Source organism: Dermacentor andersoni, chromosome 9 (assembly GCF_023375885.2).
Source record: "Dermacentor andersoni chromosome 9, qqDerAnde1_hic_scaffold, whole genome shotgun sequence".
Taxonomy (NCBI): domain Eukaryota; kingdom Metazoa; phylum Arthropoda; class Arachnida; order Ixodida; family Ixodidae; genus Dermacentor; species Dermacentor andersoni.
The window spans coordinates 11,950,285-11,972,166 of record NC_092822.1 but is presented as its reverse complement, the minus strand read 5'-3'; the positions used below and the strand labels follow the sequence as shown (position 1 = coordinate 11,972,166).

Below are 21,882 nucleotides of genomic sequence, written 5' to 3'. Positions count from 1 at the left end.
TTCTATACGCAGCAGTGGCGGCGACAATCTGATAGCGGTGCCAACGCGTATGAGTTATTAAATTTATCGCAGCAGTTAAAAAATCCCACGTATTCAACATTCGTCTGGAACACCCCAACCCGGCGTTCCTCTATGCTGACTATACAGCTTGGGAACAATCTTAACCTTAAACTACATTAAGCAAGTCCCTGCTGTACAGACAAAGAGGACCAACAAACAGCCACATTTTTTTCTGCAACTTAGGAATGACAGCTTCACGTTGGGCACTTCGGTTCGGCTAAGCCTGAAGCGATCGGTTTTGCGCCGCTTCGGGCTCTTTCTCGGCGCGGCGTCGGCCTTCGAGCCCCGTCTAGACGTATGGCTAGCTGGCAGCGGAGGAAGTGTTCCGCTTGTGCAACTAGCCTCTTCCGCGGAAACGAGAGCGCACTTCCCCGTGTCGCTTCCTCGCTGCCTGTTGTCCGTCCAGCGCTGAGCACGCGCCCTTCTTCTCGCTTCCCTTTCCTCCTTCAGCGCACGTGCCAGGATCGGGCCGGGTCAGCAGGCGCTCTCGCACAGCCCGGTGCGCGGTGCGGCGCCCATACCGGCCGAGCCCGCGGTCAGGCTCTGATTGGCAGCAAACGCGGCTCACTTGCCGCCTCTCGCATCGAGAGCGCAGCTCGCCTGTACGCCGAGATTTGTTCAGCATGCGCGGCAACGCCTAGGAAATGTGCACGCCGATGATCCGAACCGTGTACGCGCTCGCTACATTGTTGCAGCGGCGCAGACGCACGGTAGACGGCCGTGGAAGACCCTTCTCTCAAGCGGCGGGAACGTTCTGAAGGTTGCCCGGGCTCCGCTCCCGCTTTTTTCATTGCTGCAGCTGCCGGGCCTCCATGGTTAATAAACATAATCTGCTAGTCGAAGTAACCTTTGTATTCGCAAACTGGCCCTCGACTCGAAGCTCTCTCTCTCTCTGTCTGCACCCGCCGCTATCGCATAATGGCTATGGCATCCTGCTGCTTAGCCTGAGATCGCTGGTTCGATTGTCCGTAGCTGTCCACTATACACAATGTTTCTAACAGCCATTGCGGTGATTTGGAAGGCCATTACACTTACGTATACCACATGAATCCAATTTATATTCCTCCACTTCTCTTTTTAGAGAGGCGCCGTTCCTCTACTTAGGCATTGAGCTCCCTGGACTTAGAAGTCGCAACCAGTCCCTCCGAACGTCGTCACGAAAGCACTGCAGTGAAGCTGTGTTTCTCCAGCGATTTCTTATCCTAAGACTCTTATTAAAAGGTTACCTCTACTGTACAGTTAGGAAGCGGCGCTCCTCAATTAGGCGGAGCTGCGGAACAAGTTTCAATCGGGGCCTGCTAGGTAATACGGAGCGAGCGTTTCGAAGTAGGCGTCCGGCCGCGTTTGGACCACGGACATTAGAGGCATATGACGTGCTTCAGTTGCAGCGGAATTTCATTCACGAGTTCCTGCTGGCCTCTTAACGCAGGGAGAGGTATCGTGATGCTGAAGTTAGTGCTTAGGTCTGTGTTATAAATTCAGGATCGCATAAATTTAGCATTGCACGCACCGCCTTCTCTCCCACCTACCCTCGCAATCGCAGTTCAACTCGGGTTGAGTAGGAGCGATAGCGACAGCTGTAAACGTGTAACGTATGTTGAAACACAATACTGCCATTGCACAGGTCTGTCGCAAGTCGACTACGCCTTTCAGGAAACGGTGGCTTGCGTTACGCACTGTCCGAAGGAGCGTCTTCAGTCTTCCGAGGATGACTGACTCCCGTTTGAAGCAATCTTTGTCGGCGGAGAAAGGCGTCGCATGCAGTCTTCCAAACGGCGAACGTAGAAAGCTGTTGCGCGACACTCAGGGGTGTCAGGCACAGGCGCGAGAGAAAGGCTCCGTTCAGGTCCACGACTGCTACGCAGGCCGGTATACGTGAGGCATTTCTTCACTCGTCAAGACCGGAGGCGACTCTGCCTTGTCGCAAAAAAAAGAAAAAAAGAAAAATGCAACCGTCAGTGACGGCTGCGGGCTTCTCTTGCATAACAGTAACACCTGCTTGCAGCAAACGCGTTTGTTCTGGCTGCCAGCAGACCTTGAGCCTCGGCTTCTTGCTCCGACAGCGTCCCACGCGTATCGACTGTTTTATTGTACTTTTTTCACTTTGGCATTGTCTACTTGAACGCACTTTTTTTATTCGGTTATCGCCTGCCTATCCGTCAGCTTTGGAAAATGACCGGCTCAGTCATGGCCAGAGTCACGGGGAAGTAGGCACGGTTCATCAGAAATAGTCATGTGAAGTGCGCGTATAGGCCACTATCTCAATACATTATGAAATAAAAATATTGGTTGTGCGCTCCCCGTGTGTCTCTAAAAGATACATTGGGCAACATTTATTCTAAGTTCACCCATTATTATTGTTGAATGAGGCATCCATGGCAGATGTAGATGTCGACTTGAACGTCTAGTGGCAGACATTCGGCGAAAAAAGTTCTTAGTTGCTTAGTTTTGTTCAGCCACGAAACTTTGGTTAATTCTTCATACTGTTGTCACGGAACAGTCCTTGAGGGTGAGTCTAGTTAATTATTGACCCATGACAACAAAGACATTTCTTATAGGTGTGTTCAGAACAGCTCTGCACTTTGCTTCTTTACAACTCATAAGAGGCACGTCAGCGTAACCCAGCACGATCAAGTCTACGACCCAGTGAAGTAGACGACATGCGTATATGTTTGGAACAAACTGCCCGTGGCTCACGCTTCTCCTCTATCACTCTCGGTGGCGATGCAATCGGCCATCTGCAGATATGCTTACGTCGACCTGGACGCAAAAGTCCGCTTTAAATCGCTTTTATTAAGTTTCGCTCGAGAATGATTCTGCTGCGGACTTACATATTGTCCTCCACGTGAAGGAGACTGATGCCCCATCCTATCATCATGACTGCAAGCTGAAGATCCGTCTGTTGGACACAATTAAGTTCCGCCAAATCCCAGCTTTATTAGGGCGGGTATACACGGACAGGCAGACTTTCCGCACGCGTCCATGGCGCGCTGCCCTCCGCTCAGTAAACGTCGGCGAAGTGAATCGAATGGTCCGAAGGGCCTGGTGGCCAAGCACGCACGAACAATCGCTTTCACGGTTCCCCCAGACCTTGCGTCGCCGTCGCCTCTTAATGAGCACGCTACCCATTCGTCTTGGAATGGAAGCCCATTTGGCACCGACCATGGCGGGGGTCATCCTACGCCCCTCACTCTCTCCTCCCATCGCGCGGCACGGCGCCCGCTTCGTAATCGGTTACGGTGCGTCCTTCGGCGACTGTCCAACATCGAAGCCCGCATCCCCGCCGAGCCTTCCCTTCGTCACCGGGTCACCGTTGCCTGCGGCTTCCAGATGCGGCACCTGTGTACGTTCGTGTGTGTCTTGCCCGCGAGGTAGGCTCAGACGTTCGAGCGAACGAGGTCAAAGACGTCCGGCGCATTGTGCCTAGGGCGGTGCTTTCTCCGCTGCAACCGCCGCCATCCGAGAGACGCACGCGACCGACGGCGCTAGAGACATGTGCCACGTAGCCCAAGGTGGTACTTGGCGGCTGTCGGCAGCCAGTGAGCGTATGTATGAGGGGTTCGTGCACTCTCTCTCTCTCTCTCTCTCTCTCTCTCTCTCTCTCTCTCTCTCTATATATATATATATATATATATATATATATATATATATATATATATATATACATACATACATATATATATATATATATATACGCTAGCAGCACGGTGTAAGAAGTATACAGAGGCTAGCAGTCATCCGAAGACGTATACGCTGCCTGGCTTGTCCGTGGAGCATGCGCTGCCGTAATCAAAGGGTTTCGCGACGCGGCAATGGCGCGCCCCTCCGCTAAGCGCGACCCGCGTGTGGGTGTGGCGCGTGTGTGAAAGACCGTCGCTTGGCGGCGGGCCGACCTTCCAGCCCGGAGGGTTCGGCGGCCCTTCGGAGACTCGGAGGAAACTTCGAGGAGCTCTGAAGTTGCGTAGACGAACGTGGGAGCTGAGGCACCCACACCTGCTCGCATGCAACCGCATTTTGCTGCGTTTCTATTGTACGTTTTTCTGTGCGCGTTAGTTGACCGCAGTGACCCCTTCTATTTAGCGTCCTTGTCAAGCGCTGTCAAAACGAGGATCTCAGACTTCCTAGTGTATATTTTCAGACACACTTAAACCAGATTTGCTTTCAAGTTGGAAGTCTCCCAACGGCCTTTTTTCCCATAATAAGTGAATAAAAATTTGTTATCTTAAGAACGACACATCTTTCTTGAATTGCTTCATTTTAATACGCATCCGGCAAGTCATGAGGAGTAGTCTTCGTCTAAACATTTCAATTGATTCTGAAAGTAATGAACTAGGTCGCTGGGTAACATTGCTTCTCATTAAACATGCGCATCATTAGTGTTTCTCTCTCTTTCTCTCTCTGAAGCCCAACGCCGTAAGGAGTGCTGCGCTGTACAAAAATCTGTGCGGTTTTAATTAAAGAAAGCGAATGTTCCACCGCGGGCACATGTGAGCGACTCGACGCGAATTTAGATTACGCGAGAACTGGCTTCGCAAGCTTTAACAATTATTGTAAGTTAATGTATGTATTGATGCTCTCAAAGCTGTGGCATTCTTAATAGTTACGCGTGAACATTTTCCTTGGCTACCGTATTCACATAAGTTACCGGCTGGCCTCCGAAGCCATTTCTCAACGAACAAGGACTCAGCAGTGTATCATTGCCTCTTAGGTTGCGCAGTAGTCATCAGACTCGCCGTAAGTACGGGCTGCGACGGTCTCTCAAGGACCTCCCTTCAGACGCAGAAGATCGCCGCAAAGAAATGCACGTTCGAGGACACAGCTCTTCAGTGCAGACCGTTTCCCACGGGCGAAGAGACCGTTTCCGTGACCCCGTCGGTACGTTTGAGCGCCCCATTGCGCAGTCACCGGTGGTTACTGGATGCAGGTTTGCCTCGACCGGCACTGAAGGCCAGCAATCGACGACGAAGCAAGTAATCGACGGAGAGAAGAAATTAAGATGGAAAACTCCAATGATCATTGCCCCAACCGTATACAAATGGGGTGAGCAGGCAGTAACGTACCTGTACCATATTGACTGGCAAAATTATAACTAGTCACTTATTACCGATTCAGAAGTGGTGATCAGAAGTGGTGATCGCTTAGTGTTGGGCGGTCTGTCAGATTTTGTATAGCTCGGTGAAGGTTGCCCTTTGCTGCGCTGCGGAAGTTACCGCGACGACACACTGGAACGGCAGAACCCTTCAGGTGGTTCGAACCAGACAATAATCGATTGCATAAACATCTTAAAAGACACGACCAACTGCATTTATATAATAAAATATGAAGCGGCGGTTGCTTCACCTTGATAGGGTCAGCTCGGTTTGACGCTGTCAAAATATTTATTTACGTTGCAGTGTTGCCTTGACAGCGCGTAGCCATTGACGAACGTGCACCTAGGCCCTCTTGAATATTGATGTGAAGGGCCATCCACATTCTTGGTCATCAGTTCTCAAGACTCCGTGAACGAGTCAAGAGGCCGCGTTTTTCAGCAAAATTGTTCTCGTTTTTTTCTTTTGGTATTCTCCCGAACCGGATGTTAAATTTCCCAATATCACCACGTGCGCCACGCGAATGCAACGACAGGTCGCGGAATCGCAGAGAGTGCTTTTCGTGTTTTAGTTTCACATGATCAACGTTATGCAACTTGGTATAGTTGCATTTGTAAAGTAAAATGAAAGAAAATAAACTTTAGGAGGCATGATTAGGTGGTTCTGTGGCGGCTCCTCCCACACGCACTCCGTGTGCACTATCACCCTCATTTCCTCTTTCTGTTCTCCTTTCCCCCACCCTCCGTGTAGGGTAGCAAACCGAGTGCTCGTCTGATTGACCTACCTGCCTTTCCCGTCCTTGCCCCCTCTCTCTGTGAAACTCCACGTGCCAGCGTTAGGCCAACGTCTATAGTGTAATCACTGCTTACACAATTTTGACGTCGGGGCCACAACAGTGCAACGGAAAAGGAACGGCAGGGGAACCGAACAACGGCTTTAATCTGTAGCTTTTATAAAGCAAGCACTCGCCTGCTTTGAAGTTTCGAAAGAAACTGCACTTTGAATGCTGACTGTAAAAAATCATAAGAAGCCAACAAACACTCACATCGAGGACAACATAGGGGAAATTGTGCTTAATAAATGAAATAAAGAAACGATAAATTAATGGAAATGAAAGTGGACGAAAAAAGAACTTGCCGCAGGTGGGGAACGATCCCACAACCTCCGAATTTCGCGTGCGATCTCTCGCGCACGCGAAATGCGGAGGTTGTGGGATTGTTCCCCACCTGCGGCAAGTTCTTTTTTCGTCCACTTTCATTTCCATTAATTTATCGTTTCTTTATTTCATTTATTAAGCACAAGTAATTTCCCCTATGTTTTCCTCGGTGTCAGTGTTTGTTGGCTTCTTATGATATGACTAATAAAAATCGGGCCCCTCGGTTAACCCCCTTTCTTCTCGGCTGTAAAAAAAAGTAAAATGTGCGCCCCTTGTAGGCAAACTTACCCGCTGGGCGCCGTCGCATTGCCAGGTAGCAGCCAGAAGCAGCAGCATCGCCGCCAGGGTAGCGTGGGTCATCGTGGACCGGACTCCCTGAGTACAGAGAAAGAGAAAGAAGAAAAAAACAGAGGTCAACTCTCGAGCAGGCTTCCCACTACGGTGACTCTCCCCCAATGTTCGGTGAGCATACCCTACGCATGCAACTTCTCCCTATTATGCAATGCTTCAATAGGGTCATTAAGAAGGATTGACCGAAGAGTCATACAGGTGTGCAGGCGCCGGATATGCAGACTCTAAACCGACGTTCATCGCTACCGGCTACGCCCGCCCCCCCTTCCCCTTCCCGCTTGCATGGGCCTTTCTGTGTCGCTCACACACGTACTCAGTGCTTCCGCTCTCCCTTTCTTCCTCTTTCTATTCCCCTTTCCCCCACCCCCAGTGTAGGGTAGCAAACCGGATGCTGTTCTGGTTGACCTCCCTGCCTTTCCTACCCTTGTTTTCTCTCTCTCTCTCTTTCTGATCATTGTCGTCACGCGTTTGTCTAGGTCTACCTCGTGTTGTTTTTCTTTTATTTCTTTTTGTTGTAAGGCTCATAATTTATTTTATAGGCAGAAGGCGGTAGACCCTGGCCCCGCAGACGTCCTCTAGAGTTGCGTTTATCGTTTCAGGTTAGCATACGTTGTGATTTACGGTAACGTTTGCTCACAGAAGCCTTTTGCAATCGTATACATTTCCGATACTTTCAGCAGTGTTCGAAGAACGATTGCAAGCGCTTTGCGGCCACTGTAGCTCAGCATTTTAATTTCTTCCGACAGTTGTTCGACGAAAAGATCTAAATGCAATGCAGTCTTATACCGTTAGTCGTAGGCGGTTACATGACCGGTCTTGACGTAGATTTCAAAGCACAGCTGGCTAGACAAGTCAACTTTACTTTTCGAAGCATGAAAAGAATGTCACCTTTCTAAAATGTCAAAAGCAAAAGCGAACCGAACAATACATCCTTGGCACGGGTAAAATAAAATAAAGAGAAAGGCATGCGAAACGGAACTGCGACCAAAAAAAGCAATAAAGAAAAAACCGTATCTAGACTTTCACGGCGTGTCGTCCTGTAAGCTCTGGTGCCGACATTGTTCCATGATCGGAAAGTTTGGAGAAGTGCATGTGAGTGCGTGACCACAATGCTTGATTCAGGGGAAGGCTGACACGCACAGGAGTGTGACTGACGACCCTCCGTAATATGGACCTCGGACGGCTCGTGGAGAAGGCTGTAACTTGGTGTGTACCGCACTCGGGTATCAAGCGCCCCCATCATTCGGTCTGACGTATCACAAAGCGTGCACAAAGATAATACGCGTTGACCTCGGAGAAACATAAAAAGAAACACGTTGGTTATTCATTTAGCCATTTGTTTGATCAACGGTGTGTTTCGTGCACAGTATTTTTTTCAGTTTGGGTATAATCAAAAGTCATCTCTAAAAAATTAACTGACGATGACGATACTCCCTAACGCGAAATCTGAGCGCACAACTATATGTGTTTTCATGTCGCGATATATTGGTTGGCACGGACAATCTGTCTCGTGCGGGATGTTGGAAACGGAGCGAACTGTGGCAGGATTTCCTCGCTAATCTGGAGATGGCGAGAGGCAGCGCGTGGGTGTCGCGGTTCACAGCAAGCGCCGCAGATAGACCTCCCAGACGACGCTAGCTACTCTTGCGCCATCTTGAATCGTCACCGCACTACGCTTTCCTTCTCACGCTTTCGCCAGTTTCGCCATAACCTCCTCCTCCGCTTTCCGCCCCATGGTTCCGCTGCACCTTCCTCCTCCGCTTTCCTCTACGCGTCTTTCATCCCCCGCTGCGCTCCACGTCGCTCTTTCATCCTTCGTGGTGCTCGTTCGCTCTCTTGCCGACGCCGGCACTCACTCACTCACTCACTCACTCACTCACTCACTCACTCACTCACTCACTCACTCACTCACTCACTCACTCACTCACTCACTCACTCACTCACTCACTCACTCACTCACTCACTCACTCACTCACTCACTCACTCACTCACTCACTCACGAGCTGCGCTGTACAATGAGCTGTCTATATAAAATTGTGATGTTACATGTTCAGCAGTACTTCTACGATGCGGATTACGTTTCGTACAGGAAATACGAGAAATAAGTTCAGTGAGAGGTTCTGTGAATGAATGAAATATGCAATTCGCAATAGTTGAATATGGCTCGAGGGCTTAGTGTGGAGAAAGAATGAAAGGTGCGTGACACATCATAAGTAATGATGACACCGCAGGCCACTTTCGAGGAACCGTTCCATAATGTGACTAGAGAACTGCGTTTGCCACTAGCGAGACGGTATGCAAACAGCCGACTCAGCGTGCAACTCTGTTCTTTTAGGATGTAACAACTGGTAACGTCGAATCTCAGTAGTGAACGATGTGATGCAGACGGTGCCATCCAGTCGAGGAACAATCGAAGGAAAGAACATTTCTGCGCATTCGGCTTATAGCTTGTGGGCCAAAAATTGCCTACATTTTGGTCCGCGCAAACCTCGTGGCCGACCGCCCCCATCTGTCTTCTCCTCGCTCGCTATCACGCCTGCTTGGCGCCCGTTATTACAAAACATCCTTTTATACGATAACTTTGGGAATCCGTGCCCTAGCAGGTGCGAGAGGCAGCAGGTAGACAGTACAAGCGCAGCAGATGCGGAGAGCAGTATGGACGAGTGGAGATGAGGCTACGTAAGTACAAGCGGAAACTAATTACAGCCTGTGGCGACGAGTCTATGGTATTCAAGCAGAAGCAATTGAAAGTGCTGAGAGAATTTAGCTTGAGAGAATTGAGAGAATTTTACTTCAGAAAATTGGCCAATTTTGCCATGCTTAGAGCGCATGCGCGGCGGTCCTGCTGGCTCCATATCGACAGTATAGTCCTCGACGCTTTCCACTTGTTCCTGGGCCCAAAATAACATTTAGGGGAATGCCCAAGAGAATGCCTTGGCGTATTTTTCCCAGATAACGTAAAAGGAACCTGCCGGGTGCGTCGCCTCAACCCTACATTCTTGTAAGAGTTGAAATTTGGGCGAATTTGTGAGAATGCATGCTATTTCATATGTATACGTAGGAAATTAAGCCTTGTAGGCTTAACTTCTAGTACACAGGGCTATTTTATGTGTTAGCGCTCGTCCTGTCTGGTCCTCCTTTCATCAGTCCTCCTGTACTTTCTTTTTTTTTTTGCGTTTCAAGTCAAGCCTACATTCCTATTGTAGAATATTATTCTGTGTGTGCATTTTTTTAAGCCATTTCCACTCTGTCCTCTTTCTAACTCCCACCTCCCAACTCCAGTGTAGGGTAGCAAACCAAAGCCTATTATTTGGTCAACTTCCCTGCCTTTGCTCTCTCTCTCTCTCTCTCTCCTACCTATATGCCTTTGATTTCGAGGGCTAAGTGCGTTTTTCAGGGTACAAGCCTGAAATCGTTCTTACCATAGTTGACCGTGAGCCCCCTGAAGACTAATATTACGACCGGCATGCTTTGCAGCGGCGGTGGCGCGGTGAACACAGAATACATAGCACAGTAAGGACAATGGCCAAGTCGAGACAGGACAAGCGCTGACTTGTCCTCTGTCCTTACTGCACTATGTATTCTGGATGATGATGTATTACCAACACGCCCAAACTTATTCCCTTCGGGAGTGGGGAAACTTGTCGTGAAATCGGTCTATTATTGACTGATGCAATAACCGATGACCTGATTATACGTGTAGATCGTGTCATAGGCGCACTTTACGTCCAAAGCCCATAGACCTCTAAAGCCCATAGGCTTTGGAAGATGCGAGTCGAAATATTTTTGGAATAACTTTTACCTCAAAGGACTGTTGAGTGCGTGCAGTGCGATTTCAGCCCAGCAGTCTCCGCCTCCATAGCAATGTCGCCGCTAATGCCAAAAATCAGGACGGTTCTCGGCGCAGAACAGCGACACCGCTTAGCCGTCGCGACGTTAGTTACTAGGACTTCATCTTGCGGTGCTCGTGGTTCACCAACGATGAAGACGATGATGGTGATAATGATGTCATTCTCTGTCCATACAAGCGGCTCTGGAAACGCATCCTTAAGTGCTGCACCAACGAAATATGTACAACCATTACGGCCGGTTATGCACACAACACACGAGAGGTATGGATTATTCGCCGCCGATGTAAGCTAGACGGAGTTACTTTACCTACATTTTTGTCGAATTTGCGAGTTCGTGCTATTTACGTGCCGGCGTGTCACTCTTTCCGGACCGCCTCCCCAATGAAGCTGTCATAATCTACCACAGAGATGTTTTCGGCGTCGTAGAAGATGGAGTTAATGATCTCGAGAAAAGAATATAACAATGCAAACTTGTCGCCCTTTGGAAATTAAGGTTGACTAAAACGTCTTAGTAACGGATATCGTTTGCCACGTAGCGTACCACCGCACAGAGAGAGACAGACAGAGAGAGACAGACAGAGAGAGAGATGCATCTTTATGAAAGAAAAGAGGAGAAGTCGGCCTGCCACTTAACGTTTCCCAGCGCACCCACCACAACTTCTTTCTTTCTTTCTTTCTTTCTTTCTTTCTTTCTTTCTTTCTTTTTTCTGAACCCATGAAGTTGTGCATTATTGCTTGCTCCCAAACCTTAATATATAGCCGGCTGCGTCGACAGACCTCCATGGAGCAGGTCGGATTTCTCTGTACGTATATAGAGGCTAGTACCTGGAAGAATATGTACCTTTTTGTACACCAACACGGCACGGGGGATAAAGGCGTGCGGATAGATACAAACGGCTCACGCGCCTTCGCTGGCAGCGCACCGCGCGTTCATTCAACGCCATGAAGAGCCTCGGCGTAAATATGTATACAAACGCATACATTCGCATTCACTAGCCGTGCAAGCAAAAAGAAAAAGCACGGCTGCAGTGGCAGAGCGACCATCAAGAGATCGCGGCAGTCGTCCGGCACCAATGGCGCAACTTCACCGCCGCCAGCCAGCCAGCCGACTACGGCGAGGCGCGGGCGTGGAGCGGGCACAGCAGTGGCACTCTCCGGGTCCTGCCATTGCACAATGGTTTTGGCTTATTCGAAGAGCCACGCGGGTCTCATTGTGTGTTCGCGCAGCGGAAAGCGAAAGGCCGCGGTCGAGGACCCCTTGCCCATCTTCCTCGGACGCTTCTTTCGGGCTCCGCGGAGAGAGACACGCGAGGACGGTCTCACTCGCGCCAGAGCGACGCGCGGCGTCTCTTCTGTGTTGCCTTTTGCTGTCATTGCCGTCGTCTTCGTCGGTGCGCGACGAGAAAGAAAGGAAAAAGACACGGGGCGTCGGTCTCATGCGGAGATGGTCGCTTGCGGCGAGAGCGGGCGGAGTCGGTGAAACACAACGCACGGAAGGAAACTCCGTCAGACCCACTTTTAATTTTTGTTTTCTTTCTGCACGGCGACACCACTTCCTTCCAAAAGAAGACGACGACGACGTCGTTGTCAACCGCGGAAGTATAAAAAAGAGTAATGTTCTGAATGTGTCTTAAACTCTAAGGAAGAAACAAAAAAGAAGTCTTTTTATTTCTGCCCCCTCCATCGTTGTGTACCTTTCCGCGTATTCGTGAAAGGGCGAAAGCGTGACGAACTCCAGCGTCGGTATTCTCTCGGTCTGCGTGTACGCGTGCGGCAGCGCTGTATTATGTCCAGCGTATGTTTGTTGCTTTTGCTAGGAAATGTCAAGGTAGGGCGTGCTTTGAACGAGGAAGTACCCCGATTGACTTGAACGCCAGTTGTAGAGACAAAACAGAGCTGCTCAGACTGTCGGCGGAACGCTTTCCGTGGTCACGATTATTTTTCCGTGTACTTTTCGTTACAGAGGATTGAGATAGGGCAACACATATCCCATAGGCACCGGCGAGTCATTGTCCAGGCATTGCCTGTCTGGCACTCTGGCACGGCGTATATTCTTGGTAGTTTCGCTGTAACCTTTAGACTACAATGAAGCGTATATTAAAATGGCTACAGGGATTCTATGAAACCATTTGCCTCATTCGCAAGTGCGTTTCTCTGCATTGCACAATTGCCCTACTAATGAGCTACCTGTCATCGTTCAGAAGATGATAAAGTGCTAGCTCTGCATGCTGGGGCTTGTCTCTTGTGCGAGGTTTCATCGCGAGAGCCACGTGTACATTTTCTATGACATAACACACGCAAACTGTGCTCCCATAAGCTTTAGGCAAAAGAAAGAAAAGAAAAGAAAAAGAGAACTAAGCCGCTACTATTTGAGCAGACTGCCTCGCAAGAAAGCTAGCTTAACAATTATGGCATGGGTCCGTTCACTAGACAAGTGGAAAATGAAGATTAATGGGGGCACCAAGCAAGCAAACACACCGCCTTACTAGCACGTTTGTATGAAGTACTCAAGACGACAAATTGATAAGGATTAGGTTTAAGGAATAAAGATTACTATCTCGGCGGCCTACAGACGACTCACAACAAATTACAGATGACTTGAAATTACCAAGGCGAAGGGTAGGTTTGAAGGTTAAACGCATGAAACTAAAGCAACGCTCCCAAGGGCGAGAAACGAAGATTTATTCACTAATAGTTAGCAAGTTGAAGCCTCTTATTAATGTCATGCTTGACGAAGAAGACGTGTACAAAAGATCTTCAGTTGCCTGTTTTCTGTGTCGAGGCACGAAGTACGTCTGCCCAGGCGAAATTGTTTCAGGAGACTCCATTACTAAACGGTAGAATATATACTAAGATGATTACAAATAAAGCTAAAATAAAACACTAAATGCCTAGTAGCGAATGATAAAATGAAAGGAAGGCATACAAAGAGTAGACGCTGCGAATATTATAGCCGTCGCGATAATTTGGTGCGCGAGTTTTAACGTGACTGTGTCACTAATGACCCGAACCGCCGCTTGGGTCGAATTTGCCCGCTTCCAGGCGCACAAAGTAACAGCAGTTACCGAACAGTGAACAGCGGCGTTCAAGTGAAGACCAATATAAAGCACTGATTTACATAAGCAGTGCTTAATATTTTAATGTAAGCATTCCTTTGGTAGTATGGCCGAGGTTGCTAGATCAGGTGAAGGAGTACGATAGATCTATGAGCGCAGTCATTGACTCGGTGCTTCTAGCTAAGCCTATGTCTGTCATACAGCTCTCTCTTACGACGCGTCACCTTTCTGTATGACTGAGCTGTACGTTATTCCGCGAGTGTAATCTTTTAGTCGACTTTCATATATTTCTTTAGCTTTGTAAGTCTCTCCGTCTCCTCTATTTTGGCGGGCCATTAAGCACAACACGCAAAGCACAATACGTGCAACTTAGCGCTTTATCGGTAATAAAGTGTGCTTTCATTGCTCCTACCTAGCTACAGCGATATTGAGACGTGGAGTTTGGCTATGTTGAACATGAATGAGTTGCGACAAAATGTGCTGCTCGCGCGACAAATGAATCTTTGAAATGTTGCCAGTGCGCGGAAAGAAAGGCGTCGACGAACAGAGGCATGAACATTGTGACCGTTTTGTGCGCGCCCGCGTGTACTTTTATTACGCACCTGGCAGGAAGTTGCCGTTAGCATGTTCTGTGAAACTTCGTACACTTTACTGTCAGAGTGTCAATATTGCTGAGTGGATAACGCGTATTTATGAACCCGGAATGGTGCTCCCCAGTTGGCACGTCGACGTGACATTGAACCAGAAGAGGTGGTTGTTAAGAAATGTATAACTAAACATTGTAAAAGCGAAAATGGTCCCGATAAACCGCCATGGCTTTATTAAACCTGAGTTGACATAATGCGGCGTGTTGCTTTATAGGCTGGCTTGTGCATTTTGTTCTTTCCTCACTATGTTCTGTGTTTCTTTGTTTCTATGTCCTGTGTCGCGCTGTATAAAAATCTTATTTTTAACAACATATAATAAGCTTATTCAGAATAGGTCTCGACACATGCTTGTTGTGTCATCGAGTTCAACAAGCCCCGTCACAGTCTACTTGCGACATTAACCAACGCCTTTACGCCATGGTCGTTGTTGACAGGCTTCATTATAAATAAATGACAAATAGAACTTCTCTACTTAGCATCAGCAGCATTTAGGACACAAGGGATGAAATCCCATGAGCTTTCTCAGAACAAATTTCTGTTTTGAAGGTGACTGCTGTTGTAAACGAAACCCGTTGGCGATACGGCGCACGGCTTAGGTTAGAAAGTAGCAGAGTGATGCATTGCGTTTAAACGGCGCTTACAGTTGCCGTTTTCGGCCGCCGGCCGAGGAAGGCCAAATAAACATTTCTACTATTAGAGCGCCTAACACCCTGCCCCAGGCGAGGCTCGAAGACGCGGCTCCTAAACGCGTGCCGTTCGCTCATATGCGTGCCCGTACACAGAGCGCTTCGCTCTTCGAGACGGCCATTTAACGCTTCCTAAGGCCGCTAATGCGCGCACTCAGAAACGAATCGGACGCAGCTCGGGAAAGTCGAGGAGTAGGTTGAGTTAGAAAGAGGAGGAGGAGAGGACAGCGAGTTCAGCGGGGCGGCCGATCGTTTCAAGATGGTTGAGATGCTCTCCTCTTTGGCGCCTTTTACGCGACCCGAATGCGGAAGGAGCGTAGCCGGAGCAGCGCTGCGGAGTCGGCCGGCCAGATAGACGAGCGGGTCACTTTCCTCGCGCGCGCGCGCTCTCACAAGCGTCGAATGTCTCGCGAGAACCGTGCAGCACGTGTTGAATCTGGAACTGTAGTGCGTGCACTGTATAAACACGGTAACCTATAACAGAAGTGCGCAGTGTCACAATTTTGTGCGTATAGTAACAGAAGTAAGAGTTTCATGTTGCTAGAAATACAGAATATGTGGGGCGCTCGTTAGTGGCTGAAATGTTACACGTCACTTCTGACAAATTTAGTTACCTTTAGTTTACGTATGCCAGAAGTCAAACGTTACTCTTAATACTAAGCGGTATAAGCCTGAAAAGACATAGAACGCTTTACCTTTTGAAGCTAGGCGCAGACGAACGAATAGAAACAAGCGTACATACTTTGATTTACTCACTGGGATGCTTGCAGATGTGTACTGCATTAAAGTCACTCAACCCTTAGTTGTCACTCTGGGCCCGCATGATGCATTTATATCGGCGTAACCTTTATTGGTGGAGCGTGATTTTTCGCGTTCTTGTATCATTATCTTCATCATCAGCCTGGTTACGCCCACTGCAAGGCAAAGGCCTCTCCCATACTTCTCCAACTACCCCGGTCATGTACTAATTGTGGCCATGTCGTCCCTGCAAACTTCTTAATCTCATCCGCCCATCTAACCTTCTGCCGCCCCCTGCTACGCTTCCCGTACCTTGGAATCTAGTCCGCAACCCTGAATGACCATCGGTTATCTTCCCTCCTCATTACATGTCCTGCCCATGCCCATTTCTTTTTCTTGATTTCAGCTAAGATGTCATTAACTCGAGTTTGTTCCCTCACCCAATGTGTTCTTTTCTTATCCCTTAACGTTCTTGTAGATGACTTCTAAATACAAATTATGTCACAGTGATTTCTTTTGTGTTCACTTTTTGTCGCGTCTAATGGTAGCAGCAACTAAAAGCGAGAGAAACATTGAGAGGAAAAGCAGAGAGGTTAACTAGATGAAAGTTTACTGTTTACTACCCTGCACTAGGGTGGGGCAATAGGGGTTCTAGAAGGGACCAAAAAGAAAGAGAAAGAGAAACAGAGATTAAACAAAAGAAAAGGGGGGGGGGGCAGGAACCAAAGTGTGCTGCGCGTAAGCTCTAATTCCCAACTGCACAAAAGTGCGGGAACGTGCGCCTTAGGTTATTGCAATATGAAGCACATGAGAGTATATGAGAGCATATGAGAGTATGTGCCGAAGCATAGCGTTTTTCTTTCTTGGGGTTGGTTTGCGCACGCGGGCACATACGTTATTTTCGCTCCGAAACTTGCAGGCTATAGTTTACCAAATGGCGCACAGACGGATGACAGAATGTGGCAGGCAAAGACTTCGTACCATGCTAAGAGAAGAGAGCGCCTCTGCATATCGGTGGAACGGAATGCGGCACTACTTTTTCCGGCGCACGTTATACACTGCCTTCTGCGCACTTTCTATGGCTTTCGCAGCAATGCATGGATTTAGCGCCACTGAGCGTAGCGCTGCAGCCGGCGGCGGCGCGCTTCCCCGCTGCCCCGAAACTGGACTTGGCGTCTTCGTAGATTTCCTGATGAGCGATGCGGGGCGGCCGTACAGGCTGGCCGGTCAGTACGTGTCGCACTTCTCTCGACTCTCCGAACTTCGAAAAGGAAAAGCAAAGCAAATCACAACAAGGCAACAGTGGGAGCGTGAAACAGTTCGGCTGGGAAAATAAAGAAAAAGGAGTGCGAATAGCGCCGCTTCTGTGGCTTCGCGGTCCAAGGCCACAGGCGCGAGGTGTCCCTTCGCGACGGTCCACTTTTGCAGGATTGCGCGACGCGAGAACGCTGATCGGTGCGTGTATAGCGGCGTCACCTTGCAGGGACGAGGTCGCGTGCCTCGGCGCGCTCGTGTGCGTGCCTTGCGTGCGGTCCAGATGTATCGGCGGTGGGAAGACGCGCGCATACATATGCTTGGCTCGGACGGGTTCGCTCGTTATTGGCGATGCAAGAAAAAAAAAAAGGGGGGGGGGGCAAAAATGGAAGCTCAGGGGTGCAGATATACAGCAGAGGTCCCTGTCCAGAGGGTCTCCTGACTACACGTATCTAATCTCTTGGCGCGGACGAACTGCTTCTTAAGACAAAAAAAAAAAGGATATGAGAAAATGCTGGAGGGTAATTTGGAAGCAAGAGATGTCCTCACTTTTGACCAGACTCCTTTTTGGCGAAACGGCAGGCGTACTTAGTGATTCCTATGAAGCAATAAAATCACTGCGACCGTATGTTGCGAGAATGCGCACGAAGCGGCATGCGTTTCGCTATCGCCTGCCTCGATTCAGAGGACACTGCATAAAAACAGAAGCAAAGCCTGCGCGCCGAAGATGTTTCCTTGGAGGTGATGGCGAAATCGGGTCGCTTTCGAGGTGCATTTTGTTCGCGGCGGGAAAAAAATGGAGCGCAGTGGAGAGCAGATGTTATGCAAACCGAGTTCGGCTCCGACATCAAGGCCACTAAGAACGAAATCCTCGCTCAGTTCTATGAAACTGCGTGGACGATCACGCTATGTGCCTTGCTTTGAGTTGCTAACATTTTTTTTTTCGTTCTTTCTGGTACTCGTGACAGAATAAGGCATTACGCAGAACTCGAGTATAACGGCTGAAATGCGAAGCTTGTGCAAGGCGATGGAGGGATGATGACTCATCAAATCCGACCTGCCGTGGTATAGTTCAGTGGTTATGGCATTCAGCATTGACTACGATATCCGGGGCTCGATTCCCGACTGCGGCAGCTGCATTCTAATGAGCGCAAATTGCAAAAGCGTTCGTGTACTTATATTGTGGTTAACATATTATAGAAAACCTGCGGATCTAAGTTGACCTGGAGCCTCCCAGAACGGCTGTTTCTTATAACGCAGTGTTGCTTTAGAACGTTTGACCCGATAATTTCATTTCATCTGAGTGATGGTCTTAGAGAAATGCTCTGAAAAGACAGCATTATTTGCACGCTTTATCAGATTGCTTGGTTAAAAAATTGAATTGCGAAAAGAGAGGGGCGGCAAGGGTGCTCAATACTCCTCCCCCTTCCCCCCCACCCCTCCAAGCTTCTCCTTCTACATATAAACTTCTAAATTTTGATCACAACAATTACTGCAGTAATGTAGAAAGACGGGCGAATTGGAAAGGATTCATAGTTAATAATCAACGCGAGAAGAATGGAAGACACAGACGTTGAAGGACACAGAACAAACGCTGTCTAACAACTTGTGGGTGCAAATGTTTCTTCGAAAAAGACTGACATCATCATCAAGCACAAAGACAGAAGGGCTCGTAAACTTGCTGAAGCCTTCCACGAGAAAGGTTGCGCGATAGTTGTGTATCTGAGCCATCCTTCGTTTTGCTAGATTGTGACACGCACTTGCTCAGTAACTATTTTCACGTGCTTAGATTTCCTGCGCGCGCAGGTAGTTGGCTTATTCGTGTTTTCTTTTTCAAGCGTTCAATAAATCTCAGTTGTTAGAGAGCGCACGTCCTGTGCCCTTCTAACTCTGTCTTCCGTTGCTTCGCACTGACGAATAAGTATACAACAATACTTGATTTAATGTGCGTGCCTCTCTCAATGCACAGCCAGTTAGACTTCGGCACAAATCCCCGTCACCCCCTCCGGCAGAATGGACACGGTACGCTTCTGGTTTGGTTCCACACTTGAGCGGTCCTGGCTACGGTACCTGTGGCACATCGATACATCCCCCGCATATCAACGTGGTGCACAGGCACGGAAGCGTACAGTTGTATAACCGAGAAGTAATGATGTCAGGCAGTTGAAGCACGAACGCACGAGCTGTGCCGCTTGAGGAGTTCGCCATTTCATACAACTCTAGCTTTTGCCGCTTGTCGAAGTGAAAGTCATATCACTTCACCAAATCTCATCAGGACAATGGACAGAGGAGGTAGTACCAGGATAAGATGGTAACAGCCTTTAATATAAACAAAGAGGTTATAAGGCGGGGCATTAGCCAGAAATTCGGGAGGACACACACACACACACACACACGCACACGCACACGCGCACGCACGCACGCACGCAAGCACGCACGCACGCACGCAAACCGCTAGAGCCCTGAATCCGGTTACACGTGTTCAACAAGGAACTCGTGAGTTCCAGAGCGCTAACCCTTGAATAACCTAACCACCACTTTACGGCGATGTTCAAGAATTCAGTTCGCCTCCGTGGTGACGTCATGAAAATGAGCGAACGTAATTGGCTGGCGCATTTAAACAATTTATCATGTTGGATAGCGGCGCGTTTGCCACTGCGTTCTCAGGTTGTCGCCGACTAATAGTTGTGTGTCATCGCTTCAGGAATGATCGTCGCAGAGGCAGAGCAGGACTTAAGGACCAGAACTTGAAATCTGGCACGTCGTGAGGTCCGTATCGTCTTGATGTGCTTTTGTTTTCGTTATTTCAGGCCGTTCCTTTCACAATGGCAATAATTCTTCCCATTTCACAGGCGTATAGATTACAGAGGAAGTACGTTGCCGTCGAGGTCAGGACAGCTGGCGTGGTTCGCGAAATTCTTTCGCACGCGAACTTCCCCTCCTTCCGCGTGCGTGAGCTCCTTTTTTCGTGTGAGAAGGTACGTCCAACGGGGAAGACAGGCAGCAGTTCCTACACACTCTTGCATGACGCGCCGGGATGCGGAGTTGGCGGACGTAAGCGCAAGGACCGGTATGCGCTCCGTTCGAGGAAAGATTGACCGACAATGGTAAGGAAGATCGCAACATTCAGCCTTGAAAACGATGCTAAGATGATGCGCCCGTGTCTTCGTCGTTGCTTAGTTCAGGCAAGTAGCGTGTATACTGAAATGTATTCGGCAACGTCCTTACAGTAGCCAAGCTAGAAGTCAAATCGATCGTTTCACAAGAAACAGAAATTGTTTATAAGATTTGTATGGGCTTATGCGGTCTTGGTGTTGGCGATCACGATGATGGTGCACGGTAAGCAGTTCGTGCTTTCGTCGTGGTGCTTACATACGAAGTGTAGATTTATTTCACTCAGATTGAATGCTTGGCTTATTGGCACTACAGGGCTAAAGGTAAGAATACAGACAAATTGAGACGAAGCTGAACACCGCACCGTTTTTGTACTGCAAGGTGGTGCTGTGATGTTCAGCAACGTCTGTTTTCCGCACCTTTAGTTTTTTTATTTCACTCGTGTGATTTTCTGGTGCTTGCTTAGGGACTCTGCAACAATTTACTGCGGCCCAATATGCCGTCAAAACACAAAGCGAGTGAGCTCACTTCAATCAAAATCAATCAATCAATCAATCAATCAATCAATCAATCAATCAATCAATCAATCAATCAATCAATCAATCAATCAATCAATCAATCAATCAATCAATCAATCAATGATTTTTTTTTTAAATATATGTTGCCAAAAAGGCGAGGGATAAAGTTGTGCTAGGAGCTTGAGAAATTCTGGCTTCCTCAAGCGTGGTCTCCAACATTTCGCGCGAATAGTGGCTTGTTTCGTACGCCACCGCATTACGAAGATTTCTTTAACGCTACGATAAGGTACATGCATCATGTATGTAGTGCGTACACAAAAGGAGCAAATGTACTCCTTGGAAGGCATGAACGTGTACTCAGTGGGGAGAGTGAAACTGGAGTTGTATATGGGACAGGACCAAAACATGTTACTCTCCATCGCTACTCCCACAGACTTACCAAAGACACCCTTCGTTCTTAAAGTGTGCAGTATTGACAGAAGGGGAGTAAATGAATGTACCAGCTCTGCTTCCTCTTTTTCTCGCATTCTTTCTTTCGAAAAAAGGGGAAAGAAACAACAACAGATGTTGCGGTATGGTCAACGCTTTGGTATTATTGCCTTTCACGAAAAAACAAACCACCATCGCTTTAGCCGATATTTGTGAATCCCGTCACAGCTTAGCGTTCAGGTGATACATTTCACGTCGGTATAAACAGCACGCACAAATCTAACCGAGAGAGAAGAAGAAATCACGTGCGCTCATACTCAATAAGAAAGCAAACATTTTTATCAGAATTAAAGCAACGGTAGAATCTACATTGCAGGCGCTACAGTGGCGTCCGTGATGTAGTGCTTAACCGTACCATATACGTTTTTCTCTATGATTCAGAATCGATTGCGGTTGCGACCTGAGTATAAGAGTAGGGTAGTGCGATATCTTTTGCAGCATCGCAACATGCGCGACGTGTAACTGAGAGCGCCGAACCTAAGCTTTTGAGACCAACTGGTGACGGCGATGCTTTATTTCATCCTATACGCCGAGGCGAGTCTGCTCTTTCTTGACGTGTCCCCGATAATTTGCCGGCGAGATAACGACGGCGTGCTCGGCTGCACGAGGTCGCGTGTACCTTGAGTAATGCGCCCACAGCGGAGACATGAGTAACTAAGAGCCGCTCCGGTGAACGAGTGGCGTAGAGTACGTTGCACAACCAGAGAACACTTTCACTTCTTGCTTGAGGGGGCCCGTAACTTTCCTTTGGAAACTTATTTCGTTTTGCATTTCGAGGCCATTTAAACAGCGACTGACGTCACATTCGACGTGCATCCTTTGTTCCGGCAGAGACACGCCTTCGGTACGCATGCGCGGGAAATGGCAATCAGTAG

General features: G+C 48.5%; 1 protein-coding gene across 1 annotated transcript in view; it reads right to left on the bottom strand.

Annotated features, from left to right (window-relative positions):
- Positions 1-21,882, bottom strand: part of LOC126527031 (A disintegrin and metalloproteinase with thrombospondin motifs like) — a 148,390-nt gene that overhangs the window by 82,808 nt on the left and 43,700 nt on the right. The window contains exon 2 of the mRNA XM_050174742.3: positions 6,592-6,678. Coding sequence (XP_050030699.1) covers positions 6,592-6,663 — 72 coding nt within the window. The 5' untranslated portion in view covers positions 6,664-6,678. The remainder of the gene's footprint in view (positions 1-6,591; positions 6,679-21,882) is intronic.